Below are 15,715 nucleotides of genomic sequence, written 5' to 3'. Positions count from 1 at the left end.
ATAATTCCTTAAGAGATGAAAAACTCACAAGGTGAGCCCTACAGTTACCTGACCTTTCTCCCTAGGGAAAATTTTCATGACCATGGCCCAGCAAGCATGCATTTACAAAGGGCACAGTGTTGCTAAGCTGAACAGGCAGAGATCAGAGTGCGGTGCAGTTGATATGATTGAAATCCACAAGGCAGGGGGTCCAGAAGTCTGTTTAGGGAACTCCCATAAGTCCTTGGCCAAGGAACACACTGCACATATGCAAGGCAAAACCAATCAAGCTTAAAAGAGAATGGCTGAGAGAGGAAGGGAGAGTATTTAAGGAAGGCTCAGTATACTTTGGAGTCTAAAATCAAGCCCCAATAAGTTTGGCAAGGAACTGACAGTTTGGAGGTTGAGTTGCAGTAAAGTAAGGGAACACAATTTGCTCTCCACAGATCCATCCTAGCAAAGATTAAAACCAATCTTACAAAGTTCAAGTTGATCAACAAGTAACTTAATTACCTACAAAATTTTTTTTACAAAAAAAAAAAAAAAAGAATAACAGGAGTTTCCGTCGTGGCTCAGTGGTTAACAAATCTGACTAGGAACCATGAGGTTGCAGGTTCAATCCCTGCCCTTGCTCAGTGGGTTAACGATCCGGCATTGCAATGAGCTGTGGTGTAGGTTGCAGACGCGGCTCGGATCCTACGTTGCTGTAGCTCTGGTGTAGGCTGGCAGCTACAGCTCCGATTAGACCCCTAGCCTGAGAACCTCCATATGCCGCGGGAACGGCCTAAGAAATGGCAAAAAGCCAAAAAAAAAAAAAAATTTTGTTTTTAAACAGTCTACACAGAAAGATAAAATTTGCAATTTCTAGTACCATCTTCATGATTCAGTGTACAACTGAAAAATATTAACTGCGAAAAAAGAAAAAAAAAAGAAAGAAAAATGTGACCCATGGTTAAAAAAATAAAAAGAGAGACCAAGAGAGTAGTCAATAGAAACCAGTCCTGAGACAGCCAAGATTTTGAATCTAGCAGATTGAAGCTTTTTTTTTTTTAGACTGAAGATTTAAAATCAGCTATTTTGCATACTTTTAAAGAATTAGGGAGTTCCCACTGTGGCTCATTAGTACTGAACCTGACTAGTATCGATGAGGACACAGGTTCAATCCCTGGCCCCACTCAGTGGGTTAAGGATCTGGCATTGCCATGAGATGCCATGTACATCGCAGAGACAGCTTGAATCCCTAATTGCTGTGGCTATGATGTAGGCCAGCAGCTGCAGCTCTGATTCAACCCCTAGCCTGGGAACTTCCATATGCCATGGGTTGAGGCCCTATTTAAAAAAAAAAAAAAAGTAACAGAAAATATGTTCAAAAAATTAAAGAAAAATACATTCAAAGAAGTAAAGGAAAACATAGTCTTAATTAGTAAACACATAGAAAATACAATAAGAGAAAGAAAACTACAGAAAAGAATAAGATGAAGATGAAAACTTTAGAAGAAAATGACAATAACAAATGAAAAATCTACCAAATAGGCTTAACAGAAAATTGGAAATGGTAGATGGGAGTCAATGAGCTTGCAATAAAGACCAATAAAAAGTATCTCATCTGGGAGTTCCCACCATAGCGCAGCAGAAACGAATCCAACTAGGAACAATGAAGTTGTGGGTTCGATCCCTGGCCTTGCCGTGAGCTGTGGTGTAGGTCTCAGACACAGCTCAGACCTGGCATTGCTGTGGCTGTGGCACAGGCCGGTGGCTACAGCTCTGATTCAACCCCTAGCCTGAGAACCTCCATATGCCACAGGTGCGGCCCTAAAAAGACTGAAAAGACCAAAAAAAAAAAAAAAAAAGGATATCTAAAGAAGAAGAGAAAAATAAATAGTATCTCAGTGGCTTACAGAATAATATCAAAGAGTCTAACACACATGTACTTGGAGTTCCAAAAGGAGAAGAGAGTGAAAATAGTGCAGAAAGAATCACTGAAATTTTACAAACAGAATGAAAAACATTGACTTACAGCTCTAAGCTCAGCAAACCTCAACTAGGATGAATACAAAGACAAGCACTCCTAAGTTTATATTCAAACTGCTAGAAACCAAAGATAAAGAGAAAACCTTGAACACAGCCCCAAGTGATTTTTACATAAAAGGGACCAAGGATATAAGTAACAGCAAACTTCTCATCACAAACAATGAAGATCATTGCAAATGAATCAACTGACAAGGGATTAATCTCCAAAATTTATAAACACCTTCTGCAGCTCCATACCAAAAAAACAAACAACCCCATCAAAACATGGGCAGAAGATCTAAACAGACAGTTCTCCAAAGACGACATACAGATGGCCAAGAAACACATGAAAAGATGTTCTACATCACTCATTATCAGAGAAATGCAAATCAAAACCACTATGAGGTACCACCTTACACCAGCCACAATCGCCATCATCAAAAAGTCTACAAACAATAAGTGCTGGAGAGGGTGTGGAGAAAAAGGAACCCTAGTACACTCTTGGTGGGATTGTAAAGTGGTGCAACCACTGTGGAAAACAGGATGGAGATGCCTCAGAAAACTAAACATAGAACTACCATTTGACCCAGCAATCCCACTCCTGGGCATCTATCCAGCAAAAACCATGACTCGCAAAGACACATGTACTCCAATGTTCATTCACTGCAGCACTCTTTTCAATAGCCAAGACATGGAAACACCTTAAATGTCCATCGACAGAGGAGTGGATCCAGAAGATGTGGTACATATACACAATGGAATATTACTCAGCCATCAAAAAGAACGGAATACCAGCATTTTTAGCAACATGGATGGACCTAGAAATTAGCATGCTAAGTGAAGTCAGCCATACAATGAGACACCAACATCAAATGCTTTCAATGACATGTGGAATCTGAAAAAAGGACAGACTGAACTTCTTTGCAGAACAGATGCTCACAGACACGGAAAAACTTACCGTCTCCGGAGGAGACATTTGGGAGGTGGGGGGATGTGCTTGGGTTGTGGGATGGAAATCCTGTGAAATTGGATTGTTATGATCATTATACAACTACAGATGTGATAAATTCATTTGAGCAATAAAAAAATAAAATAAAATAAACAATGAAGATCAGAAAACAGTGGAATGATATCTTTCAAGTGATGAAATGCCAACCCATAACTTCATATTCAGAATATTACTGTTTGAAATACTCTTCAAAGAGTAGGGTGAAATAAAAACACTCACAGAAACAAAATCTGGGAGAATTCTTCACCAACAGACCTGCACTATAGGAAATGCTAAAGAATGTTCTTCATGTGGAAAAGAAATCAATACAACTGTAAAATCAGATTCGAAAGAGAGAATACTAAACATGGTAAATAAGTAGGTGAATATACGAAAGACTACATTTTACCACTTTACACCCACTAGGATAGCTATAATCAAAAAGACAAATAAGAACAAGTGATGGAGAGAAAACAGAACACTTACACACTGCTTGTGGGAATGTAAAATTTGCAATCCTACAAAAGTCCCACAATTCCTCAAATGGATAAACACAGAGTTTTCATATGATCCAGCACTTACATTCCTAAGTACATACCCAAAACAAAATCATATGTCACACAAAAAACTTTGTACATGAATATTCATAGCAATATTATTCATTATATCCCAAAAGCGGAAACCACCCAAATGTCCATCAACTAATGAGTGGATAAATGAAATGTTGTATATCCATACCATAAAGTAGTATCAAATAACAAAAAGAAAGGAAGTCATGGTACAAGCTACAACATGGATGAACTTTGAAAACACTATACTAAGTAAAAATCAATCACAGAAGACCATATATTATATGATTCCATTTATATGAAATGTCCAGAATAGGCCATCCATAGGGACAAAAGTCAATCAGTGGCTGCCCATCAGTTAGGGCTGGGAGACAATGGAAGGTTGGGGAGAGAGCAGGTTTGGAAGGTAATGCTAAGTAGTAAGAGGAGAAACTAAAATAGTCCAGAACTAATTATGGTGATAAATGTCTATCTCTGAAAATATACTAGAACCACCACTGATACCTACACTTTAAATTTATGATATGTGAATTATATCCCAGTAAGGTCATTTACTGAAAACACTGTTTTTTATTCTCTACCTTTCCTTAAAGACAACTGACTCTTTAAAGCAAAAATAAAAATTTGAATCATACACAAAAGTCAAAGATACGACATCATCAGCATAAAGGATGAGAAGGCTAAGTAAATGGAATTATATTATTCACACTTGTGAGATAATGAAATGGGGAGTGTCAGATGTTGACTCTAAATAGACTGATAAAGATTCACATTGTTATAGTTAGAGAAATCACTAAAAAATAATAATAACAATGAAGAGCTATTGTTAACAGGCCAATACTTTAAAATATCCAATTAATCCAAAATAAGGCAAGAAAAGAACAAGAAAAAAAGGAACAAATGAAAAACAAATAGACTTAAACCAAATGATATCAATAATTAAATTTAAAGGGGTTAACACAGCAATAAAAAGATAGCAATGTTGGAGTTCCCACTGTGGCTCAGTGGTAACAAACCCAACTAGTATCCATAAGGATGCAGTTCAATACCTGGCCCTATTCAGTGGGTTAAGGATCTGGTGTTGCCGCAAGCTGCAATGTTGGTCAGACACAGCCTGCCTCTGGCATTGCTGTGGCTGTGGCGTAGGCCTGCAGCTGAACCTCTGATTCAACCACTAGCCTAGGAACTTCCATATGCCATGGGGGTGGACCAAAAGGAAAAAAAAAGACATCAATGTTGGACCAAATAAAAAACCAAGACCAACTATGTACTGTCTATAAGATACACACATTGGTTGAAAGCAAAAGCACAAAGAAAGCTTACCATCAAACAATAAGCATATAGTTGACATAATATCTGACAAAAACTTCAGGGCAAAGAGTATTACAAAAGACAAAAGGAACATTTCATAATGACAAAAGGATAAATTCATCAGGAAGGCACTGCAATTCTAAATATCAATGTATATAATAAGAGAGTTTCAAAATACATAAAACATGACAGAACTAAAGGAGAAAGTGATAAACCCACAATCTAGTTGGAATAATTGATAAAATGAGTAGATACAATAAATTAGTAAAGATACAGATCTGAGTAATACTATCAACCAAGTTTACCTAATTGACATACACTACACCCAATAGCCACAGGACAGACCTTTTCAAATTTACGTTGATTGCTCACCAAGAGATACCATATGCTGGACCATATGTAAGTTTTCAGAAAATGTCAAAAGACTGAAATTTAGCAAAGTGTGTTCACTACAATAAAATAAAATTAGAAATTAACAATACTATATCTAGAAAGTCCCTTTTTTCTGATTCTTCAACCGAGAATGAGTGCCTTTTTCTAATTTTTCTGTGCAGAGGAGGCATTGTTTCCTAGTTTGCAAAAAGGTACTACATAAGCCCAACATTAGCTAAAAAAATGAATTAATACCACATATGAATTATTCTTTCTAACTTCAATCTGATAAACTTCTAAAAGTAACTAATAATTTAGAGAAAATACAGAGGAACATATTAATACCCTAGAGATGCAATCAGTAAAATTCAAACTGAGAACTCTTCAAAACAAACTACTCAGTAATATTAATAAAGGGGGAGTAGGATAGAGAAAAAAGAGAGACTTTAAGTAAATATGGTAAATATTTACTTTTATATATCAGGATCTGTTTTTGTTTATTCTACTACTTTGTGTCTTAGGTTTGTTTAAAATGAAAAAAAAAAAATTCAGTAAAATCAAATAATGGTAAAGTTTTCAGAGACAAGCAATGCCAAAAATTGCTGGGATAAAAATTAAATTATTGGTACTTCCCCTGTGGCTTCACGGTTAACAAACCCAACTAGTATCCATGAGGACTTGGGTTCAATTCCTGGCCTTGCTCAGGAGTTAAGGATCGAGAGTTGCCATGAGCTGTGGTGTACGTCACAGAGGCAGCTCGGATCCCTCATTGCTGCGGCTGTGGTGTAGGCTGGCAGCTTCAGCTCCGACTCAACCCCTAGCCTGGGAATCTCCATTATGTCGCAGGTGTGGCCCTAAAAAGACAAAAAAAAAAAAAATTAAATTATTGAAGACTCTAGTTAAATGAGAATTAGAAATCAACTATAGTTCAATTAAAAAAAGAAAAGAAGAAAAAGAGGAGTTCCCACTGTGGCATAACAGGATCAGTGGCTTCTCTGGAGCACTGGGACACAGGTTCAATCCCAGCCAGGATCCAGATTGCCACAGCTGCCACATGGGTCACAGCTGCCACATGGGTCGCAATTGTGACCCATGAACTCCATATGGCCCAGGAACTCCATATGTCATGGGGCAGCCATAAAAAGGAAAATAAAAAAGAAAAATGAATTGGGAAAAAATTGAGAATTAGCTATAACTAGCTCCATATAATTCAGTAAGTCTTAAGAATGCTATGAGGAATTCTATGAGGCCCATTTCTTAAAATAGGTGGCCCTGATAATGAAAACAATTACCCTCTTCTGTAATTAAGACAAAGTTCCTCCTTGAATCGAAAAGAAAAGCAAAAATGGAAACCAATCTTTCTTGGTGTGCATGCAATCAATCCATCTGGGTGTTTGTTGGATTGATTTCATACATAAGGGAACATGTTTCCTCAACTGCTAGCAGTTAAGAAAGAAAAGTATTTTCGTAATGTTTCACCTCTTCTCTTTCTGCGCCTGTATTTTCTCCCATAAATAGTACTCCTAATTAATATTTCCATAAAACCATACTTCCCATCTTTTGTGAAGCACTAATCCTACTCACTTTATCACTTGCCTCCTAAAATGCCTTTGCTACCTGAGGACCAAAAAAAAAAGAAAGAAAAAAACAAGTAAAATCATGTGGCCCACTGCCTCATGGTATTCAAACTCTTATATATAAATAACCTTCCAACTTGAAACAGGGTTGCTCAGTGCTAAGGAATAAAATACAGCAGAAGCGATGATAATATGACTTTTATGATTAGATGGTAAAGGGCCCTGGAGTTCCCACTGTGGATCAATGGGTTAAGGACCTGACATTGTCTCTGTGAGGATTTGGGTTCAATCCCTGGCCTCATTCAGTAGGTTGAGGATCTGGCATTGCCTCAAGCTGTGGCACAGGTCACAAATGCAGCTCAGGAGTTCCCGTCATGGTGCAGTGGAAACAAATCCAACTAGGAACCATGAGGTTTCAGGTTTGATCCCTGGCCTCGCTCAGTGAGTTAAGGATCTGGCGTTGCCATGAGCTGTGGTGTAGGTCGCAGATGTGGCTCAGATCCCGCGTTGCTATGGCTCTGGCGTAGGCCAGCAGCAACAGCTCTGATTAGACCCCTGGCCTGGGAACCTCCATATGGTGTGGCCCTATAAAAACAAAAGACGAAAAAAAAAAAAAATGCAGCTTGGACATGGTGTGGCTGTGGCTATGGGGTAGGCCCCAGCTGCAGCTCCAATTTGACCCAGGAACTTCTATATGCTGCAAGTGCACCTGTTTTAAAAAAACAAAAAAACAAAAAAAAAAGGATAAACAGCCCTGAAGCTTCTGATTCTCTCTCTCTCTCATAACTAACTCTGTGAAAAGCCAAATCATGAGCAGCCCTATGGAGGGTCCATGGGGTGGAACTGAAGCCACCAACAGCCACATGAGTGACCTTGGAAACAAATCATTATTGTGCAAGTCTTTCATAGCAGGCCAAATAGATCCAATTTTAATCTCATTTCTGTTTAGCATCCATACCATGTGTAAACAATGATATGATGGCCACTGTATATTGGACAAATACTATGTAAAAGTAACTCCATTAAACACCGCCAGATATATTACATATATTATTTAATCCTCAAACATTGTAATACATATAACGCTATTATCTCTATAGTACAGATAAGGAAAATGAGGCAAAGGAGTTAGGAATTTGCCCAAAGCCACAGAGCGCCTAAGAGTAGAAAGAATTCAAAATCAGAAGTTTGTTCTCTAAGCCAATACCATACCGTTTTTTATTCATTTTGTTCATACTTCAAGTGAAAGAGAACTGTAAAATGTGGCTTTCATCTAACAGGTTAGCAAATAAATCAAAATAAATGCAACGCCAGAATGACTGAGACAATTTTTAACACATGAAAAAAATAAAAAAGACTAAGGATACAACAAAAGCAATTTCTTTTTTTCATGTTGTTTTTTGGTTTTGGTTTTGTCTTTATGCCATTTCTTGGGCCGCTCCCATGGCAAATGGAGGTTCCCAGGCTAGGGGTCGAATCAGAGCTGTAGCCGCAGGCCTACGCCAGAGCCACAACAACGTGTGATCCGAGCCTCGTATGCAACCTACACCACAGCTCTCGGCAATGCTGAATCCTTAACCCACTGAGCAAGGCCAGGGATGGAACCCACAACCTCATGGTTCCTAATCAGATTCATTAATCACTAAGCCACGACTGAACTGCAAAAGCAATTTCTAATTAAAAGTATTTTATAATCATCTAATAAAAATGTCATTTGTTTTACTAAAATCACATAATCTTCCCTGATTGGCTAATTACTACTAGATAGAAATTTTTTTGAATAAGTTACATTTAGTTAGTATCCTTCCAAAAAAGCAAATTCCCTTTCCTTGAGCATCAACTGTTAACAAACTTGATACAGGAAAATGAAGAGATACTAAGCAAAATCTCTCTAAAAACCTAACAGTCTTTAAAGAGTGTTTGCCTCATTATCCTTTTCCGGTCAATCTACTTGATTATTTTCACCTTATTTCTAACCTTAACCCATTCAATCATAGCTGAATAAAGCAAAGGAAAATATATTAAAAAAAAAAAAAAAGATTAATGAGAAAAAGGAACCAATTTAATTTAGTAAGTTGCTAAATCCCATTATAATCATTAAAACACAACTAACCATGCAGTTTATGCTGACCCAAAGATCTTGTCTACCACACTGTATCCATCATTTTTTATCTCTAAGAAACCTCAGAGAAACTACAGGAAGGTATGTCTGCTTTACATTCCAAAGGCTTTATAGAACCACCTTTTCTAAACCATATTTGACCATAAAAACGTGGCAAGAAACACTCTGATCAGTTCCTGTACTTATTCTTCAAAATATACACAATCAACCACCCTCCTTTGCCTACCAACCGAAACTGGCGTGAGACATCCAGTGATCCAGTCCTAGCAAGAGACATGGAGCAGTCTCCAGTTCCTTCCCTGTGAAATGCGAATGATACATGGGCCTGGTGTGGGAAGGAAGTGAGATAACGAACGGCAAAACGCTTAGAACAGTGCCTAGTACACAATCTGCACTCAATAAATGCCAGCCATTACTGTATCTTCAAAATTAACTGCTTAGAATCTGAATTTTCTCTCTTTTAGTGATGAGAATCTAACCAAACTCCAAGACAATAAAGAGCACCAGTATATCATCACAGTAAATTTTTTTCATAGCTCTTTTTAATAAAAACACTTCACATGAAATTAAGCATTCCGATCCCCGCCTCCCCCCCCTTACACTTTTAACCAGCTCTGGAACTCCTTGGACAGCACAGCATGGAAATGCAGACAAGATTTTCCTCGCCCACCGAAGGGGAAACCTACAAACTGCTGGTTCCCACATCAGTTGAACCCGCCGTCCCAAGCAGGCCAGAGCGGCTCAGGGCTAGCGGCCACAGTTTGTCTACAGAAACAACGTTCCCTTTTCCCATTTCCTCCCCCAGCGTCGAAACTAACGACGCCCTTTTCTCCCATGAGCAGAGGTTAAGCATCTCCCGGCTCTTTCAAGAACTCCCACCCGGTGCGTCTCACCCCCATCGAACCTGCGGTCCCCCGACTCACAAAGTGTGTCCGCACACATTCACCATCAGCTTCAACGAAGGGTTCCGATATTTGGTGGTCTTACACCGGGGGCAGCCCTGATCGTCCATGGCTTCTTCTCTCCCGTGGACCCTCCCTGACGCCTGCTTCAGTCACCGCCACCTCCACCTCCGCGCCCCCTCAGACCCGACGCCAACTAGGTTCCTACCAACAGGCACTCGACTGGGACGGTCCTTTGCGAATAAGCACCGGCTGGGAGCGAACACTTCAGCACAAACGTTCCGGAGGCAGATTTTACGGTCCTGCAGCGCCGGCTGGGTCTCGGCTTCCGCAGGCCAGCGCAAAATCTTAGATTTGGGGGAGGGCTTTTTAAAAGGCAGACTGTACACAAAGCCCCATCTCTATCCACCTAGCTATTTTTCAAGGAACTCTGTCACCTTTTAGGAACATAGATTCAAGTGTTCTGTCTAGAAACATTCCCATTATTTCAAAGATCTGTGCCTGGTGTACATATTTGATAATCAGACCAGTATTTTCTTTTGAAGGATTTGATAGCCTGTGCTTTATATTTCTCCTTTGCACTTGCACAATCATGCAATCACAGAAAATAATATGCCTTCACAGAGATGAAGTTTGGAAAATTATCTGAAATTAAAGTCTCAGTACTGACCCTAAATATTACAGAATCTCACTAAATGTCAAAATAGTTCTACAAATAATGTCTGGCATCTGCCCTGCAGAGAGCCACTGACCTCAAGATGGTCAAGCATGCTTAGCGGTTTCTGCAGGCTCTAATGTCTCTAACCCTCCCTCCCCATCAAAGACAACATATTTGTTTCCCCAAATACTGGAGGAAATCACACAGGAATATACACTTTATTTCAGCAATTCTAAGATGAGAGCCTGCGTCTCTTTGGAAATTGTAAGTCACATTCACTGAGTGAATCAAGGCTGAAAAGTGAAGTCTGCAAACAGCTCTATCAGATAATAAATTCCTCCCATTATAAAGAATACATCTTATTCATCTCCTGAACAAGGATTTGTTGATACTTGTTGAATAAGTAAATGAAGAATGAATGAATGAACATCAAATAGTGTAATGTGAAATTTTTTATGCCAAAAACTATATTATTGTAATCTGATCCAAACTCCATCAGAAGTGGGCAAAGTTTTTCAAATTAACCAAAACAATGAATATCAGCTGTATGTGCTCATAGTAATTTTAGCTTTTCATAGCACTTTCGCTCTTTTCAATAAAAACATAAAGAGGAACATTCCAACTCCCTTTTTTAAAAAGAGAGAATCCAACAGGCAACCCATAGTATGGAAATACAGTTGGGATTTCCATGGGAGAAGCTGACAAATTTCTAGAGACCTCTTATAGGAACCAACAGACCGAGGGAGGCCACAGCACCGCAGGGCTATTTTTTGTAAAAGACTACATCCAAATCAATGATAAGACTCAAAGTGAAGCTCTCTAACAATAAAGGTAACTTAAGGATCTTTATATTTTAACAGAACAAGAAACTTCTGGTGAAAGAGTGAGCATAATCAATGAGCATATAAAATTTTTAGGCAATACTACATTGAGAAGTCATCCATTAAGTCAACACTGTTGTTGGAGTTTCCTGGTGGCGCAGCAGCTTAAGGATCTGGCCATTGTCACTGCTGTGACTCAGGTTGCAGCTGTGGCAGGGTTCCATCCCTGGCTGGGGAACTTTGCAGCCATGGCCCAAAAAAAAGTTGGCATTATTGTTTATTAGCACCAGGACGCTTTTAATCATATCTTTGAACCAGAGACCTCAACCACTTTGTGCAGTGAATTGCTTTTCCTTTCTCCCATTGAGATTTAGGTAAAGAAAGCACTGAAGATTATGGGAGGAAATACTGCTACCACTTTATCCTCTTCCCAGAGAAGCATGCTAGCAACAGCTGATTTGAAATTCAATCAGATAAGCATTTCTCATGCAGCTAGAGGCAACAGAAAGTAGTGCTTATAGATTTGGTCCCTGGCACCAAGAGAGCTGGATTCAAGTGCTGGCTTCTCACTTACCAGTTGCATGATCAAGGGCCTCAGTCTTCCCAAATATACGATGAGGATAATAATAGCACAACTGGCACAGAGGATTGAGGATACAAGTTGTGCAGAGTAAAAGCTCAATCACTGTTAGCCGTTATTAAGAGTAGTTTAAGTATCTACAAAAGTCATGTGGAAAGATCTTGTCCTTCTTTTAAAAGACAAATCTGTTTTTGAGTCAAATTTTTCTTACCTCAGTTTCCTTCCTCCATATAATACCCTTCACAAGGTTGCTGTAATGATTAAATTACATGATGTGTCCATATACAAAGGCCCTACTACAATGCCTTGTATATAATAGAAACTCTGAAAAGTAGACCATTTCCGCTGGTGGAGTTCACTAACACAGAATAGTCAGAAAGCTTTGAGGAGGAAAGAATTGACAGCACAAGATTGGATTCAAATAGAATCTTAGACTTTATTTAAATTAAAAAAAAAAAAAACTTTTGGAGTTTCCACTGTATTGCAGGGGGTTAATGATCCAACTTGTCTTTGTGGAGGCACCAGTTCAATCCCCAGTCCTGGCCCTGGAACTTCCATACAAAACAAAACAAAAACCACCCAACTTTCAACTTTCCTAAATTTCTAAAGATAGCTATTTCTGAAAGGTGGACCAATGGAGCCCATCATTTCTTTTCCCAAATCTGCTCATCCTCTAGCATTCCTAAGTGTGGACTCTACCTCCCTGAGGCAATATTTCTCAAATGCACACCTTCCTTTTCTGTACCCAAGGCTATGGCCCCAGGTTGGACCTTCCTCATCTGTTGAAGACTTCTATTGTTTTTTTTCCCTTGACGATGGACAGCATCCCTCCCCTTTTTTACCGAAAAGAGATCCTCCCCAACATACCTTCTAATAGGTCTGCCAGTCACATTGCTGGCCCTTAGGCCTAGGGGTTGATATACAACCCTTAACTGGACCAGTCAAAGGTCTTCAGTAGAATTTATCAAATTTGAAGTAAGGGAAAAGCAGCAGAACCTCTGGAAGCTAGAAAATGTGAACTGGGAACTACTGGCAGCCATGGTTCCAACCTTCTGGGGAAAGCTACTTTGAAAGATTAAAACTAACTTGGAGAGGCAAATGAAAAAGGACAGTGAATAGGTCTTCAGGTCTGACCAGCTGTATTCTAGTCTTCCCATTTTTTTGATATCATGATCCAAAAAAGTCATCTTTTTGCCTAGGCTAGTTCATCTGGCTCCTGGGGAAATTAATATCATCACAAAAAGGCAAGAATGCTGCTACACCTGGGAGATGACTAGAACCTGGCATATAGTTTCTGCCAGGACCTTTTCGCTCCACTATCCCCCAGGAGACTCACTCGGTCACCCTCCCCCTTACCTACTGCTCATCAGCATCCTCCACAGACAAATAGCTTGGTCACTGAGAACTCTCAAGCATTACAACCAAAACTCCCTCTACCAGTCTTAATTCTTTTTGTCGTGCAAGTTTGAAAAATCCTAGAAAAGGATTCTGTTTTGGTTTGGGACCAGTGCCTATCCCTGGACCAATCAAATGTGACCATGATATTACTCACAAACACAGCCACTATATACAGACCACTGTGCCCACGACACCACAACAAAATGTGCATTTCATTCAAAGTCCTTCATAATTTGTCCCCAACATACCTTTTAAGCTAATCTCCCATCACACACCTACATAAAACCAACACTCCAAACAGTGAATTACTCAATATATTCAGATATAAACTACACACTTTCACTGCTCCATGTTTTACTCATTTTGTTCCTTCTGCCTCTAATGAACTCTATCTTTGAACTGTCAAAATTCTTGTCCTTAAAGGCCCAGTTAAAAATCCTTTCCCTCTTGCCTTCTGCTTCTCAAAATTAGTCTCTTTATCCTCACCACTTGCACACCCTCTATTGCATGTACTTATGAATATGTGTTACTTCCCCTACCAGATTTTAAGCTCCTTAGGGTCAGAGATCCCAATATATTCCTCTTTCTGGAGTTCCTGTTGTGGCTCAGTGGAAACGAATCCAACTAGGAACCATGACATTGCAGGTTTGATCGCTGGTCTCGCTCAGTGGGTTAAGGATCCAGCGTTGCCATGAGCTGTGGTGTAGGTCACAGATGCAGCTTGGATCTGGCATTGCTGTGGCTGTGGCTGTGGCTGTGGCTGTGGCGTGGGCCAGCAGTGCTACAGCTCTGATTAAACCCCTAGCCTAGGAACTTCCATATGCCACATGTGTGGCTCTAAAAAGCAAAAAACAAAACAAAAAAAAACAAAAAAAAAACTAAAACATATCATGAATTGTTGATCACCAAATAACAATGGAACATCTTCTCTATCTGGGAGACTACTTTAGAACCTAACTTCCTTAATACCACCAGTACATAAGCTTTCTGAAATAGAAAGAACTGGCCAATACACAGATATATAGCCTTTCCTCTATCTTCAAGACAGCCAAAATCAGCCATGAAAAAGGAAATCTCCATTCTTGATGGAAACACCATTAAATATATTCAATCCAAGTGCAACATTTTGTGCTGAAACAGATCTTCAATACACTGAAATGGCAAAAAGATTTCTATGTACTGTCATCATTAACTTCAAGCAGGAAGGAAAAGATATAGAAAGAAGCAGCTTGATTTTCATTCTCACAAAATCTCAATCTCAACTGTTTTCCCAAATGAAAACATAGCTTTAGACTGCATATCAGCACAGCACTCTCAATGCTCACAGTATGGCAGACACAGGAAGTAGAAGCAAATATTCATCACTTCTACAAATCATTTGGCAAAAATAGTGCTCTGAGATTAAATCTACACCCCCTCAAGTCTGGAGTTCTCTTCTAATGTAGCTGACTATATTTGAGTCAAGGGCTTCCAGTCCACTTTGAATTGCTGCCAGAATGAGCTCTGAGGCTCAGCCAGCTAAAAAAATCTGGAGCCTGGTGTTGGATTTCACTTCTGGTCCTATAGGAATCTCCTCCTGGAGCTATAGAATACCAATGTAGCCACAGGCTACAGATTTCATAAAATGCCACTGCTACTTCTATATAATCTGTTGAACTTGGTACTCTGAAGACAATTATACAGAAGACATGCAGAAACCCAATACATGGTTTTCCTAGTCAATGCACTATATTTTATTAATGATAAGCCTGAAGAAGAAGACTCCTATGGCTGGAAATTCCATAGCCCTATAACATAGCCAAATGAATTGTCACTAGGTATGTACAACTGAAAAGTTTCCTATTTTATACTATTGGGGGAAGAAAACAAACATTTAACAAAGATTAATTATGTGTCAGGTGCTTTTTGACACATCTTATCTCATTTAATCCTCACAACAATTCTGTCCACTTTTTATAGTCAAGTAGCCAATAAATGGCAGAGCTAGGATTAAACCTATATCTGGACAGCTGATCCCCAAATCCACATCCTTTCCGCTAAACCACATTACCTCTTGTCTACTTTGCTCTGAAAAATATGCTTTAAAAATTCAAGAAACTAAATGGAATGTGGTATCCTGGATTGGATCATGGAACAAAACAGATATTAGTGGAAAAACTGGCGAATCCAAATAAAGTCTAGAGTTTTAATGTTGCATCAATGTTAATTTGCTTAAACAAATGTATCATTATAAGGTAAGGTGTTAACATTGGGGAAACTAGGTAAAGAGTATTTGGGGAGTTCCCATGGTGGCGCAGTGGTTAACGAATCCGACTAGGAACCATGAGGTTGTGGGTTCAACCCCTGGCCTTTTGCTCAGTGGGTTAAGGATCGGCATTGCCGTGAGCTGTGTGGTGTAGGTTGAAGACGCAGCTCGGATCCCGCATTG

At 39.3% G+C, this 15,715-nt stretch overlaps 1 protein-coding gene across 2 annotated transcripts in view; it reads right to left on the bottom strand.

Moving 5' to 3' along the window:
• Positions 1 to 10,074, bottom strand: part of MNAT1 (MNAT1 component of CDK activating kinase) — a 214,303-nt gene extending 204,229 nt beyond the window's left edge. Inside the window, exon 1 of one of the 2 annotated variants that reach the window (XM_047767471.1) lies at positions 9,852 to 10,074. In XM_047767471.1, coding sequence (XP_047623427.1) covers positions 9,852 to 9,940 — 89 coding nt within the window. In that variant the 5' untranslated portion in view covers positions 9,941 to 10,074. Of the gene's footprint in view, positions 1 to 9,832 lie in introns of both variants that reach the window. The other variant, XM_047767472.1, reaches the window with a different exon arrangement.
• Positions 10,075 to 15,715: the final 5,641 nt, after the last annotated feature.

Source organism: Phacochoerus africanus, chromosome 2 (assembly GCF_016906955.1).
Source record: "Phacochoerus africanus isolate WHEZ1 chromosome 2, ROS_Pafr_v1, whole genome shotgun sequence".
Taxonomy (NCBI): Eukaryota; Metazoa; Chordata; class Mammalia; order Artiodactyla; family Suidae; genus Phacochoerus; species Phacochoerus africanus.
The sequence above is the reverse complement of the archived record's forward strand: the minus strand, read 5'-3'. Positions and strand labels throughout refer to the sequence as shown.